Below are 14,639 nucleotides of genomic sequence, written 5' to 3'. Positions count from 1 at the left end.
GTGATTAAAAAAATTTGCAAAAAACAAATTTATGATGACCCTACAAACTTCAATATAGTACAGCTACTAATCTGAATCATTGTGCACGTTGTGATAAAAGCATGAGAGTGTCCACACATGAAGTTCATGGTACAAAGTTTATTTTAAGATGTGGAGGCATTTCAGATTTGACTCCCAGTGACCTCTAGAGATCACAAAAGGTCACACAGGGTTAAAAATGTGAAACTGCTCCAAAACAACCCTCATTTTGGGGTAAAAATTGGTACATTTTGGTTGCGCAGGGGTAAAAATTTCAACTTGCTCCAATTTTGGTGGCAACTTGTTCGTTTAGCTGACAGGAATCATGAAAAGAATAGTTTTGCCTATCTACATGTACTGTCTTAACCTACTGAACTGAAAGTGGGTTAAAATACCAAATGCCACTGGCTAGCCATAGGGCTCCATTGATCGTTGACTTCCATTGCAAGTAACAAGTGTGGAAACTCTCATGCTTTTATCACTACGGGACCATTACCAAACACTTGTTAGGAGGTGCCTGATGCAAAAAAAATTTATTGTGAAAATTTTTCGGCCCCCCCTTTACAGATCTCAAAAATTTCAGGGCGCCCCTTTTTGACATGAAAATTATGGGTCAACCCCATAGAAAAGCATAAACTCAATTTTCCCAGGAAAATTTGTGGTCATGTTTTCATGGCCCCTGCAAGGAGTCAAAAGTGTTAAGGCCCGCCGTTTGCAGCCCCCCAACAAGTGTTTGTGATCGGTCCCTAGGTGCACAAATGTAACTCTAGTAATTTGTCACATGAAGCAACATGTCGCTATATAATGCCCATGAAAGCCCTTTGCAAGGGTCACAATAATGTCATTATACATTTTACTGAGATTAGATTGTAGCTAAACAATTTAAACTTATTTTATCTAGCATAGACCATTTCATATCAAGATCGGAAAAGTTTGGAAAACCGCGCTATTTATTCAGTAAGCTAGGGGGTCAAATTGTACCCAAACTGGCAGACAAGAAATGTCATGAATTACGGTGCCCTTTTGCACCAAAATACAGCTTATTTAGCCAATGTTAACATGGGGTCATCAGTTTAAATATTTTCCTAGCATATTGAGTTAACACCTCAGCTACTTGGTTTTTCATAATAAGATACTAATGGAAAGAAATGATCAATTGTTCAGTTAAAAGGTTTTTTTACATAACGTTTTGTTTATGCATCACCTCTTCCACAGGTCAGTCTCTTACACAAGACATACCACCACACGCTTAATTGCACATTGAGTATCCTTGGCAAAAGTACTTCTCTCATATTGACCATCAAAAGTTCATCATAGTTTATGATGCCTGTTACACATTGGAACCTCGCACTGTACATGATGCTGAAGAGTAACTTTTATGTGCGCGCGATAGGGGAAATTATTTCATGCTTCTGGTTTTATCGGTATTACTCAGTATGAAAAGGTCTATTAAAATGAGCATACAAGAACAGAATGGTCACACAAAATAGCCCAAACCTTTCACATACCACCATATCTACAAGTTTTGCATAGTGACAACAAATTATTAGATCCTATATAATGTTGTTTTGTCAAAATAAACAAGTTGTTGCATCATAATTGTACCACAACATGAAATCAAAATAGTAACATGACTACAAGTACAGTAAGTTATAAAATTGGATGAAACCTTCACGCTCGATACCACGATCGTAGCAAGGATATTTTCAGGGTCAAAAAATTATTTATAAAACAATCTAAATTGCTAGCAAAACTGAATTCCACCCCATTAGTACCTTCTATTACATGAACTGTCTTGGTAAGAAAAGTCTTAATGATTTTGTGTTGCTAATAATATATATTATGTACATTGCTTTGTATAGTCGTACATAAATATTGAAATAAATACATATTGCAACCACTGAATTCTGAAAATATTTTGCTTTCTGACACATGTGACTATAAAAGATGCATCCCACATATGAGCAAATTCCAGCACAGACAGAACTGACTTTGAAGGGTATACGTATAGAACTTTTCCACGGTCACTATTCAATTGCTATTCAAATTTTTTTTTTTTTTAAGACCTAGATATTTATCTAGCTCTTGAAAATTAATTTAAAAAAAATCTTTACTCAAGATTTTTTTTGTTACCTTCCTTCCCCAAAACCAATTGAACTGAGCATTTTTGCCCAAATGTGACCTCAAAGATGATTGCCCACTAGTGACACCCACACAAACATTTACCCCACTGATGAGTAAAAAAAAAAATTCCCCCCCAAAAATTCCGCCTGACCCAAACTCCCATCCCCCGAAAATCAAATAGTGCGTCCTTTAGATAATCTGAAAAACACTACAAAATGAGTGCTCAAGAACGAATCTGAAAAATATCTGCTCTAGTCCATATCACACTCCACTGGTCCAAATAAAGATTCAGACTATGAGAGTATTTTTCAATAACACTGGCACTGGACTAGTTGAATTTATTCAGATTGTTGCAGTTTGTTTCCGATTCGAATTAATGCAATGTCGGAATTAAGGTATTTTCCAGATTCGGACTACAGATAATTTGGACTTGCGGCATATCAGACTAGCGGCATGTCAGACTAGCAGTTTGTCAGACTAAAAGTGGTGCAAATCTTTGCGATATAAACCAAAGCTACTTCTCATTTACAATAAATATATCTTAAATTCACATATAATTAAAAAAATAATCACAACCATATTGTGTCCGAATTGGAAAACATTACAAAGGAAACACATCCCTTGCAAAGGGGAATGTTTTTGTAACTAATCAGGAAATCCGAAGACTAAAGTTCACTGTTTTACAAATTGTCACTGGGCGGGAAATACCTCATATTGCCCTTGAACATGGATGAAGCAAACAATTCAATATAAAGTCTGCACCTACAAAGCTTTATCCATTTCCAAGGGCCACAAGTAAAAATCAGGTATATCCCGTACTTTTGGCCCTTGAACATGGATGAAGCAACCTCTTCAATATAGTCTACACCTAAAATGTAGTACAAGGCTTTATCCATGTTCAAAGGCCAAAAGTACATATGAGGTATTTCCCTACCAGTGACGAAATGTTGACTTACAAAAAGAACCTAAAATTTGCCAATTCTAGGGACTTTTTTAAAACAATTTTTAGAAACACTGTCACCAAGAATAAACGCTCGAAATGCCACCATGCCTCTTCCCCAGCACACATTGGAGGGAAAAGGCAATAAAGCTTAAAAATGATTACTTCTAAGGCAAGAAATGCACAATTTGAGGACAATTTAGGTTTAACAGCTATGTGTCAGCATTTCATGGAAATTTCATTAAAAATGGCCATGTTCTGGTCAAAAATTAAGCTTGATTTTTCAACCTGTGTCACTTTGCCATTCTCCTGGGTTGCGTGTGAACTTGTTCCATTTCTATAAAACGGAGAACTTTGATCTTCCAATGACTATTGCAATGCTAATGTTGCTTGCTTCTATATTGTAAGGTCAGATCCCCTCCACTCTTCCAGATGAAATGTTTCACTGTTCTCAGGTCCATATTGGGATCTAAAACCTGCAATGGATGGAAAAAATGAAAACTTGAACAATGTGGAATTCATTTATTCTAGACAGTTACAAAATTACACCCAACAAATGAAAACAAAAACCCAAACTTTTTGAACAAGTTCATTAGGAATGTTGATTTAAACTGTGAAATTGTACACTTTGACCAATTCCAACTAAAAACAAAGGTAATTTACTCACGTTTTAGTGACGTTTTAACACTACACTAGTGGCTTCATCAGACTGGCAACTCAGAATTTCGGAATTGTTACCCGAATGAAATTCAAATTTGATGATATTTTTCTAAACGAATTAATCTGCGAGAAATTTTGGTTAATAAACATTACGTAGCCAGAGGTTTCCAGTGGTATAAAAATCTCAACTTTTTTGAAAAAAGTGGGGGGATGAGGCTGTGGATCACAAAATGCCCTTTTAATGCATATGTCAAATCATTCTTTTTTTGGTTCCTCTTTGCTCCAAAGAACATTTTACCATGATTTCAAACCTACCTGATCTTGACAGTATAATTCTACTTTTTCTTCTGACATTTAACTGACCCCCCCTCCCCACATCACATGATATTCCACAGGGGGTGTGGATTTTAAATAGAATAGCTCAAAAACAAATCATTAGAGACATAGTTCTACTTTTTTTCTGATATTGAGCAGAATTCCTCACCCTTTGCATCACTAGCATTTCAAATGGAATAACTTATAGTACCATACCATTGATGTTTTCAGTAAATCCCATAAGCCTTTGGCGGGCAGAAATGAGATGTTGTCATTTGACGGCACACAGATACACATATCATTTAGCGAACAATGTTTCTGCGCATTTCAAGTTGTCTGACATAAAATGACGACATCTCAGGTCTACCCGCAATGAATTGTGGCATTTATTACCTATACGGTCAATTCTCGGTATTCTAAATAAATTGCACCATCACTCGACTAAGCGATATAGGCCTGAAAGGGCCACTTCCGTCGACATCTTCTTTTGGTCCCAGTGCGATCGCTGTAATACATGTGATGGCAGTAGTACATCTTGGTTTCACCGGCTTCCCCCAATTATTTCAAGCAAAATACTTGCAATCTTTATCAGCCTAGTCATATTGACTGTAAAATAATATACATTTAAAATAGATTTGAGCCAACAACACAGACACTTCCGGGTTTGGATGTCGACAAATACCCACGATGCATTGTGATTCGGCCGATTTCGCTTAGTCGATAGGTGGCGCAACGAATTACGAATACCAAGAATTTCAAACCTACCTGATCTTGACAGAGTAATTCTACTTTTTCTTCTGATATTGAGCTGAAATCCTCCCCTTCTGCGTCACTACCACCATTCTTGCCATTAGGAGTTGCTGCCGGTGTACTGTCTGCACCCATCACTTTCTCATATACATGCTCTACCACTTTCCTAACTTGTAACATGTCACTTGCTGAAAGACGATCCCTAATAAGGAGGAAGAAAAGAGCATAATGTATGTGTTCATTGCGAGGCATCAGCATTGTCAGCTTTTTTCACACTGTGCATCTCCGGCAAATCATTTTGCAATAATCGCTGTATCGCAATATTTTCCTTAGCTTTCTTATCCTTCAAAACAGCTTGACGACTTAACTGATGGATGCTCTACATAAATCACTCCAGTTACCTTAACCCTAACTGAACACAAGGTTTCTTTGCTATCAGAAGGGAAAGAAGAAAAGAAGAAGGAGAGAAGATGAAGAAAGAAGTCACTTGGTACCCCCGGAATTCGAACCTCGGACCCCTCGTGAGATTGAGTGAGATCTGGTTCAAGTAGGGTTAATATTGAGACTATTATATAGCAACCAAATTTATTGTAATTTGTATGGTAGTACATGATGAGGCGTGTTTTACATAAACATCATATCACATTTTAACCAAATTAGTTGAATGTGCTACAAAAAATAGTAAATTGTAAATTTGTAAAAACTATTTTTCGCTCACTGGGAACGTTTTAACTAAATCGACTAGTGTCTTCAGCAGATGGTGATGCTGTGATGATATCTTGGTGGCACTACATCGTAACATCATATGACATCATCAGTAAGGATATCCCAATTGTAGACATGATATCATCACAGTATCACCATCTGCTGAAGATGCTAGTCGATCTAGTGAAAACGTTCCAGGTGAGCGAAAATAGTTTTATGAGCAAAAACAGTGTAGTGTTAATTACATTTACATTGTTTTGTTAATGCTGCTAAAATATTCCTGTTATACAGTAAAAAAGATTCCATTACAGTATTATTCAATAAATTTGCTTGCTTCGAGTGGGCAAAACTTACTTCTTTAGGGTTTTGGTACCAGAAGTTGAATGTGACTGAAGGAAGAAGGAAATCTTGTTGAACTTAGGTTGATTTTTCTGAAAACAAAAACACACAAATGTTTCGATAACATAAAAGACTATATAAATGTAGAAAATAAATGTAGATATTTATATAGCGCTTTATGCCGTAAACAGCCTCAAAGCGCTTTACATTTATTCTGCCGTCATTAGAATATGTCGGAACCACGTTTGCAGCCTACAAGTTGAGCAGGGTCCATCAGTACAATGACTGTGACTACCCCTAACAGCTTCCCATTGCACCTGGGTGGGGTGATGCAAACGAGACAAAGCGCCTTGCCCAAGGGCGCAACACGGTGGTGGGACGGGGAATAGAACCCACTCACGTCGAGCAAGCTCTCAGATTATAAGTCCAAGGCCGTAACCACTGAGCCACTGTGCCCTCACGGGAATATATATTCCAGGTTTCATATCCTTCTGCAACAAAAGAGTTACTGATCATGATCAAAGGAAACATTTTACACTATCAACAACAGATCTAAGACAGGGTTTATCTCTTGTGTTAGCCAGCATACTCATTATTCCAGAACTAGAATTTCGCAGTTCTCGACCTGCGCGGTTCTCGACGCAAAGCGTCGGCCGCAATGCCTCCACCTTTACGCCCATCATATTAACCTAAGCAATTTCACATGACCCAAAATTGACCTTCACATTATCTGCCTCACTAAGGAGGCCGTTCCCACCAAATTTCATGAACCTGCAGCAGTCTATGGCGATTTGACCCCAGATGACCACCAATGACCCCAAAATGACCTAGACATTTTTGCCTTGTTTCAGTGGTCGTCCCCACAAAATTTCATCAATCTGCGACAATCTATGGCGATTTGACCTCAGATGACCTTGGATGACCCCAAAATGACCTTGACATTTTTGTCTTCCTACAGTGGCCCACCAAATTTCATGAACCTGAAACAATATGGCGATTACACCCCAGATGACCCCAAATGACCTCACAATGACCTTGCGATTACACATATTTTGCGCTGAAAAGCAAATCAGGTCAAGAACTTCTCTGGCTGTGCTACTCTCCACCAAGTTTCATCACTGTAACTTGTACAGATCTCCAGATAATCTGTGCACAAGGTTATTTTCCTTGATATCCATAAATTATGTAAATTAGGTACTTAATTACCATATTTTGTTGCGAAAACCAGCTAAAATTTGGAGACCACCAATTGCCTCCCCTCCACCAAATTGCATCACAAAATGCCTTACCAGTTCCGAGAAATTGCACTCGCAAGCTCGGACGGACATTTGCTTGATATGCATAAATTATGCAAATTAGGTACTTAATTACATATTTTGCGACAAAAACCTGCTAAAATTTGGAGACCGCCAATTAATTGCCACCCTCCATCAAATTGCATCACTATACGCCTTACCAGTTCTGAGAAATTGCACTCGCAAGCTCGGACGGACAACCAGGAAACATAATACCTCCGGTGGAGGCGTAAGAGGCATAAAAATACAGTACTAATTTTTTTGGAATTAAAAAAAATATTACCTTGTTTTGCCATATGAAACAGACTAAATCCTAATCCTTTAGTTAGTTCTAACTTGCAATGAAAGTCAAGTTAAAAACAAGTTAAAAATGTTTTTTTTTAAAACCATTTTCGGTAGGAACGAGGACAAAATTATTATTTTTTTTTTTATGGGGTCTACCTCCCCATTTTATGTGACACATGTCACGTAAGCTTTATACTTACATCTACGGTAATATCCACCACCCACTGTGCACGGTCTCGTTGAGCAGCATCCTCTCTGAGTCACCGCCAGCGTCAGCGCACAGAAACCTAAAGAGGGTACGCCCTCCTACTTCACTAAATATCACCGGCGTATGTCCTAACACGCTAAAGTATCCATTGCCGGTGCGGTTGCGTTCAGTCGAGGTATCGCGTGGAATTTTCGCTTCATCACTGGTGGTGTCCATGCCGTTATTGGCATGGGGTATTTCCTCTGGTTCTATTGTATGGGTTCTTGGCCAATGTTCTAATAGTGCTTGAAGGAGTAAACCACCAAAATTAACTGCAAAAATAAATTAATATGAATATATCATATATAAAATTTCATGTAAACAAATCCAATTGATTATTTGGTAAAATGATGTTAAACATACCTAACAATGACGTTTCGTGCTACATCGTAGCACTTTCTCAAATCGACTGACCAATTCTCCCAGTCCTCCTCGTCTGCTTCCTGTCGGGCGTGGCGTTGGTGGCGCTATTTTAGGTGGTTTTAGGAGTTGGTCATAGATGTCGCAGGAAGTGATTTCCTTCATCCCGGTTGAGTGTGTTGGGCCCCTTTTCCGTATCCAAATTGCTTCTTTTATGTGTCTTCTATTTCTGTTTTGCTCTCTGTCCTTTATGCTCGCGTCATCCCAATTGATCACATGGTTATCCTCCGCTACATGGTCAGTAATAGCGGATTTGTTGACCTCACCGGTGACCAAACGCGATTCCTTACAAACCGCCGAATGCGTTTACGAGATCCCCTGCCGCAACTGTGAAAAAACCTATATAGGTGAAACCTCTAGAGTTCTAGGTGCGCGGCTTAAAGAACACAAAACCGAAGCGGAAAAAGCCTCAACTAAGGCTTATACCAGAGCTCAGAGGAAGGCCTCGGTCACCGGTGAGGTCAACAAATCCGCTATTACTGACCATGTAGCGGAGGATAACCATGTGATCAATTGGGATGACGCGAGCATAAAGGACAGAGAGCAAAACAGAAATAGAAGACACATAAAAGAAGCAATTTGGATACGGAAAAGGGGCCCAACACACTCAACCGGGATGAAGGAAATCACTTCCTGCCGCATCTATGACCAACTCCTAAAACCACCTAAAACAGCGCCACCAACGCCACGCTCCGACAGGAAGCAGACGAGGAGGACTGGGAGAATTGGTCAGTCGATTTGAGAAAGTGCTACGATGTAGCACGAAACGTCATTGTTAGGTATGTTTAACATCATTTTACCAAATAATCAATTGGATTTGTTTACATGAAATTTTATATATGATATCTACTGACAATCCTGATGAACTTGTTTACGGATAATATGAATATAACGTTACAATTAGAGTAAAAATTTGTACTGCTTACTATTTCCGCTGTTTCTGTTTAGATACTCCGCAATGCTGCCAGGGTTGATGATTTTTTTTATTTAAATCAATTTTTTTAAATCTTTTTATTGTAAGAACTGCTATATCCCATAATAATTTCAAAAGAGACCAGTGGAATATATAATGAGCAATCCTATCAAGTATTTACAAAAAAAACTCAAAACATGTTTTTACATGTGAAAATTATGGGGAAAAACATGTTGAATTCTGCACTTTGAAGATGAATTTTTAGCAATAAATGAAGTGACATCATAGAGGTATTTTAATTGTATCCAAAAGTTGTAGAAACATCAGGAATGAAGTAAAACAGTCAATTTAAGAAAGAAATTAACTTACATTTATCAAAAATGGTAAAAAAATGAAAAAGTTGATTTAAATCAGTGATTAAAAAAAATAAATCAAGTAATTTAAATCGCGATTTAAATCAATGATTTAAATCGGCGTGATTTAAATCAAACAACCCTGAATGCTACAGATGTAACCAGACAAGGAGAAAATAGTGCGCCATGTGATGAAGAGATGTCAGTACTTTAGTAGCGTTTCAGGATCTTGTTTGAAGGTTTTAGAGTCTTCTTCGTTAATGTGGTTTTGTGGGGTTTGATTCCAATCCTTTATAGTGTTCAGAAAATATGAATAAACCCACCAGCAGTCTTTGTTCCCAATCGGTCTTTGGTATTGAGCTGAAAGATTTTGTGTGAGGCGTTTCACCGGCAGTATAAACTTTCGCTCCAAAATGGCTACATTTTGTACCATGATTTGCTATTTTGAGCATTAGTGCAACTCTGTTGACTTTCCTGTATTCCTACCCTGGGATGTTATGATGGAGGGCTTACTACATCTGCTGTAATATAGCCGTTCTTCTGTGTTGAGAGTAGGTCCTGGTTGCTTACCTTTTGTTTCCGGCCCATCAGCTGGTCCTAACCCTACATCTTTCGATGATACCCAGGCTGCAAAACAGTCATTCTCTTCTAGATGTATACATAACATCTACAAAGAAAGCAAGTTATCAATTTAGTAGCAAGAAAGCATGAGGTTTGACAAGGCTTGGCAACCTGGATCTTTCCCTGGTACCCTAAATCTTATCACATGACCAAATACAGAATAAATCCAAAATTTCAGGCGCTAGGAAAAGATCCATGTTTTTGCTTTGACAAGCTTAGAACCATAGACGAAAAAATATACAGATCATTCGTTAACAGGCTAAGTTAACGAATGCTTTGTATGCTGAGAATGCTTGCATATTCATGAGGGCTGATCATACCAGCACTGTGTGTCTACACGTTATACAATAGTTTGTTGTGTGTCTTTGCACTTACATGAAAGACAGTAAAAATATGCGGCATGTGCACAGCAGTTTTGTCTCTCGCACTTCATCATGGATTGGCTCTTATTAAAGGGTGATGATGGGACTTTACCTGTTGGTGCTTGGTCTATATCTCTTTAGATATAGCTTGGAACATGTGAGATGCTAGGAAAATAGTGAACAAGTCCAATGAGAACTTTTTCATAAACTGGCCTCAAAAAGAAACTTATAATTTTTCAGAAGGTCATATCTTAAAATCCTCTCCATAAGAAATGAATAAAAATCGCACACAGGATTACTTCAATACTCTACTCAACAGCAAAATGCACTGACATGAAACACCTTCCTGGACCAAAATTCACATCCCAACAGATTTCTTTCGTTGGGTTCCAATTATTCGCTTGTACATGAACAAAAATTACACACAGGTTAACTTCAATACTCTACTCTAAACACATTTGCAGTTGTCCAACTGACACAACAGTAAAATGCACTGACACAGAACAGCTTCCGGGACCACATTCACAGGCGAATAATTGGAACCCAACAAAGGAAATCTGTTGGGATGTGAATTTTGGTCCAAAAAGATGTTCCATGTCAGTGCATTTTGCTGTTGTGTCAGTTGGACAACTGCTTAGTTACTGACATGTGTTTAGAGTAGAGTATTGAAGTAATCCTGTGTGCAATTTTTGTTCATTTTATGGAGAGGATTTAAAGATATGATCTTGTGAAAAATGATAAGTTTCTTTTTGAGGCCAGTTTATATCAGCAACGATAGCAGATGTCAACTGATGATAAACATACAAAACAGCAAACAAAGCAATTTAAGTTCAACTACATGGCAGAGTTGCTCAATTTAAATCATATTTTTTTTCTTCAAAAATATCACTGATTTTAATAAATTTCTTTGAATTTTTATTAGTTATGGACAATTCAATGTTGTTTTGGTTAAATAATCATCTGCATTAACATATTTTGATGTTTTTTATGATTTTAAATACAATTAAGTTTAACCATGTTCTAACTAATAGACACCAGGCCCAATCTGCCAGGGTGCTTGTGATTGCCCGGCAGTTAGGGCTGTAGGATAGCCAAAATGGTTCACTGAGCTCAACCAAGCATTGCTGCCTTTGGTAAGGCATTCTAGCAAAGGGGTACCCTGCAACTTTCAGCAAAGCCCAAACTCAAAAAATGCCTGTATAAAACTGGCAGGCTTCCCTGAATTTACACACACCGCTCCGATACCACAGTTGACCAAAAATAATCATGCTGCTATTATAATCTTGCTGCTTTACTGAAGCTCTTATACATATACGCAAACCAGTATAGACGAATCCAACGAGCCAAGTCATGGTCAGGATTTGGTAGGCCATATTTAGGCACCCACATGCACCAAACAGGTGTTGTGGGTACCCAATTGGGTGGATTAAACCCGCTTAAAATTCGATGTTTGATTCTTTTGTGTTGTAAATGTTGTAAACTGTCATCATTCTTTTGTCTATGTTTTACACGGGTGATAGAATGCAGCTTATAATACCCTTCAAGGCCGCATCATCCCACATTTTAGGTGGGATAGTTGGGTACCCGTCGCGGTTAATGGCTGCCAATGAGGAGCAGGAATGCGTGAAATTGGATTCCTCTATACTGTTTGCTTATTAGTATCGAAGACTATAGCAAAGCTGAATCGTCAGTGAATTAAAGCTTGGCTAAGCTCAGCAAACATTTTAAAAGATTTTACAATTACTCTACTCTAGCACTGGGTATGAACAAATGCCTCTCCTGACAACATCCTACACAGGACAATATTAAACACACAACTTACCCCAATTTTGAGATCTACAGAAAACCAATGCGGAACATACACCATTTTGTGTCTGTTCTTGATTTCTACTTCAAAGTCCACATCACCAAGGTCTTCAACTTTACGAGCCTGATGAAATGAAGACAAAAATGCAAAATATATTATACATTTTTATCACACATAAATCTGACGTGATTATATTGATATATTTCAATCAACTCCAATTCTTACCAAATAGTTAGTAATGAGGTTATGCAGAATGTTTCATCAACATCTTTATAACAACTACTACTACATAATATGTGACCATCCACCACGAAGTGGTAGTAAAGTCGGCTCTAGATCATTTTCTGTTTATTGCAGATTTTGAAAGAATTAAGCTTTCAGCTTTAAAATGACACCTCAACCAGCTTCGTCTGACATCTGGAAGTGAAGTTATGGTTCAGGCAACAAAAAAAAAGTTGTTTGCTTGCCCTCGTCCGACCGACCGTCTCGGCAGTCCCGACCGTAGAACTTTTTTTTTTTTTTTAAGTTTTTTTTGCGATTTCCCCAAAAATGGCATGTATTTTTCGTCTGAAAAACCGATGATTTAAAAGAAACGTTGTAAAATACCATATCCTGCATGTTTACGTGTCCGGCTGTACCGACTGTCGGGTTCCGCAATTTCAGTATACCACCTCAGCGTCTAAGCTCTAATACAATTTGCTATCCACCTGCACATTTCGGACGGCGCATCTAGGGATGAGTTTATTTACAGGCAAAATATAACCGTGCATATCGTGCAAGAATGGATACAATATAGCAGATGTTAAAATATGGTAAAAGTAGATAAAATTTGAAAACAGTTGTACCAGATATTCATTTCTTGTTTATAAATATTTAGATTCATGATATTTGTTCGTATCAACTAGGAAGTAACATTGCACTATTTTTTTCAACATGTTTGTTGAGGCTACTTTTATTAAGAGCACAAATCGCTCGGTATAAATATGATTTCACTTTAAACATGGCGGACACAACATTTAACACGAGTAGCGCTAGCTGTACAGGTGAAGCAAGGGACCGAACACGCTGATTAATATGATAGTTTTGAAAAGCAGAAAACACTACATGTAGGAGAATTGTACACTTCATTAAACGTAGGCCTACATGTAGAAGAGCTACAATTGTTTAAGGTGCAAGTGGCGAGCACAGATGCTGGACCATGGCATGATGTTGCTGCTACGGAAATGCTTGAACCATTAATTGCATTCGCCGATTCGGTATTCGCCATGTCTGTTTCTGGGAAACGGAAAAAAAAAAAACCTTTTCCAGACCGACCGACCCAATTTTTAAAATCCATTCGAGGGCAAGCAAACAATTTTTTTTTTTTGGCCTCATCAAAGGTCAAATTCCTACTATGTTTTACATAGAAATCCATATACTGTTTTTGATTGTATCTCAAAATGGAAAATGCCAACTTTACGACCAGTTTGTGGTGGATGGGCACATATTGTAATTTCTATCAAAATTTGATAGCTCAAAAATAGCATTCATTTCTTCAGGTTTATTGAAAGTTAGTGTTCTACCAAAATACAAGTAAGATCATTTGTCTGTTCATGAGAAATTGAAAATGCAACCTTAGCAGCAAATCAACTTTTGAACAATACATCTGATAACAGCTAGAGGGTCGCCATTAGTCAGAAGTTGCTGGTACTCAACCTGACCAAACTTCACTCAAATTAATGTGAACTTCTTGCTGCCTGGTAAACAAAAAATGTGCAAATATACATTCCATTTTTCAAAATAGCTGTGGAATGCCCAAGAAATTACAATTTACATTTCAACCAGCAATAAATTTTGACTAGCTACAACACTGGCTAATATGTACCTATTGAACACTTCCTATTATGTACTGAATAATTCAAATATGTGACACAATCTGGTCCATAGAGGCCAAAGGCAGCAAATTTGAAACTGAGATAAAGGCAAAAATATGGAGTAAAAAAACAATAAAATACATAAGAAAATAGACCTCACAAAACTTCAGAACTACAAATTAAGTATGCTAGACCTTCTAAGGTGTTTTCAGTATTAGATAGCCTATTGTTTGCATATAAGGTAATAATTATAGTGACTCAATTTAAAAAATGCCTCCTTTGACCTCCATGGACCAGATCGTGTCACCTATATATTCACATTCAAGCTGAGGATATCTTATTACAATATATTTGCATATCCCACAAAGCGACCATTACGTTTCACTACCTAAAGAGAATTGATCAAAAATTGAATTCTCTCCTGAGGTTCGTATCTGTCAATGAATTTACCAAATCACCAGGCTGTCATTATAGCCAGAGGCAGTATATGACACACATGAGTCAATGAGTTACATAAAAATGACCTTGTGTGGTATTTAGTTCCCAGGAAGTGAGCTTTGCCTGAGGTAATTTGTGGTTAAATGTTGATCCCTCACTATCAGAGTTATTAGTGTCGATTTGGTTGAAAAAGG

General features: G+C 37.7%; 1 protein-coding gene across 1 annotated transcript in view; it reads right to left on the bottom strand.

Moving 5' to 3' along the window:
• Nucleotides 1–742: 742 nt before the first annotated feature.
• LOC140159361 (WD repeat-containing protein 48-like) overlaps nt 743–14,639 on the bottom strand; it is a 39,272-nt gene continuing 25,375 nt past the window's right edge. The window contains 7 exon segments of the mRNA XM_072182808.1: nt 743–3,558; nt 4,823–5,009; nt 5,867–5,943; nt 7,632–7,660; nt 7,663–7,950; nt 9,935–10,031; nt 12,170–12,277. Coding sequence (XP_072038909.1) covers nt 3,463–3,558; nt 4,823–5,009; nt 5,867–5,943; nt 7,632–7,660; nt 7,663–7,950; nt 9,935–10,031; nt 12,170–12,277 — 882 coding nt within the window. The 3' untranslated portion in view covers nt 743–3,462.

The sequence above is a fragment of the Amphiura filiformis genome, chromosome 8, assembly GCF_039555335.1.
Source record: "Amphiura filiformis chromosome 8, Afil_fr2py, whole genome shotgun sequence".
NCBI classification, from domain to species: Eukaryota; Metazoa; Echinodermata; class Ophiuroidea; order Amphilepidida; family Amphiuridae; genus Amphiura; species Amphiura filiformis.
Note: the sequence above shows the minus strand (reverse complement) of the source record. Positions and strands in the feature narration are given on the sequence as shown.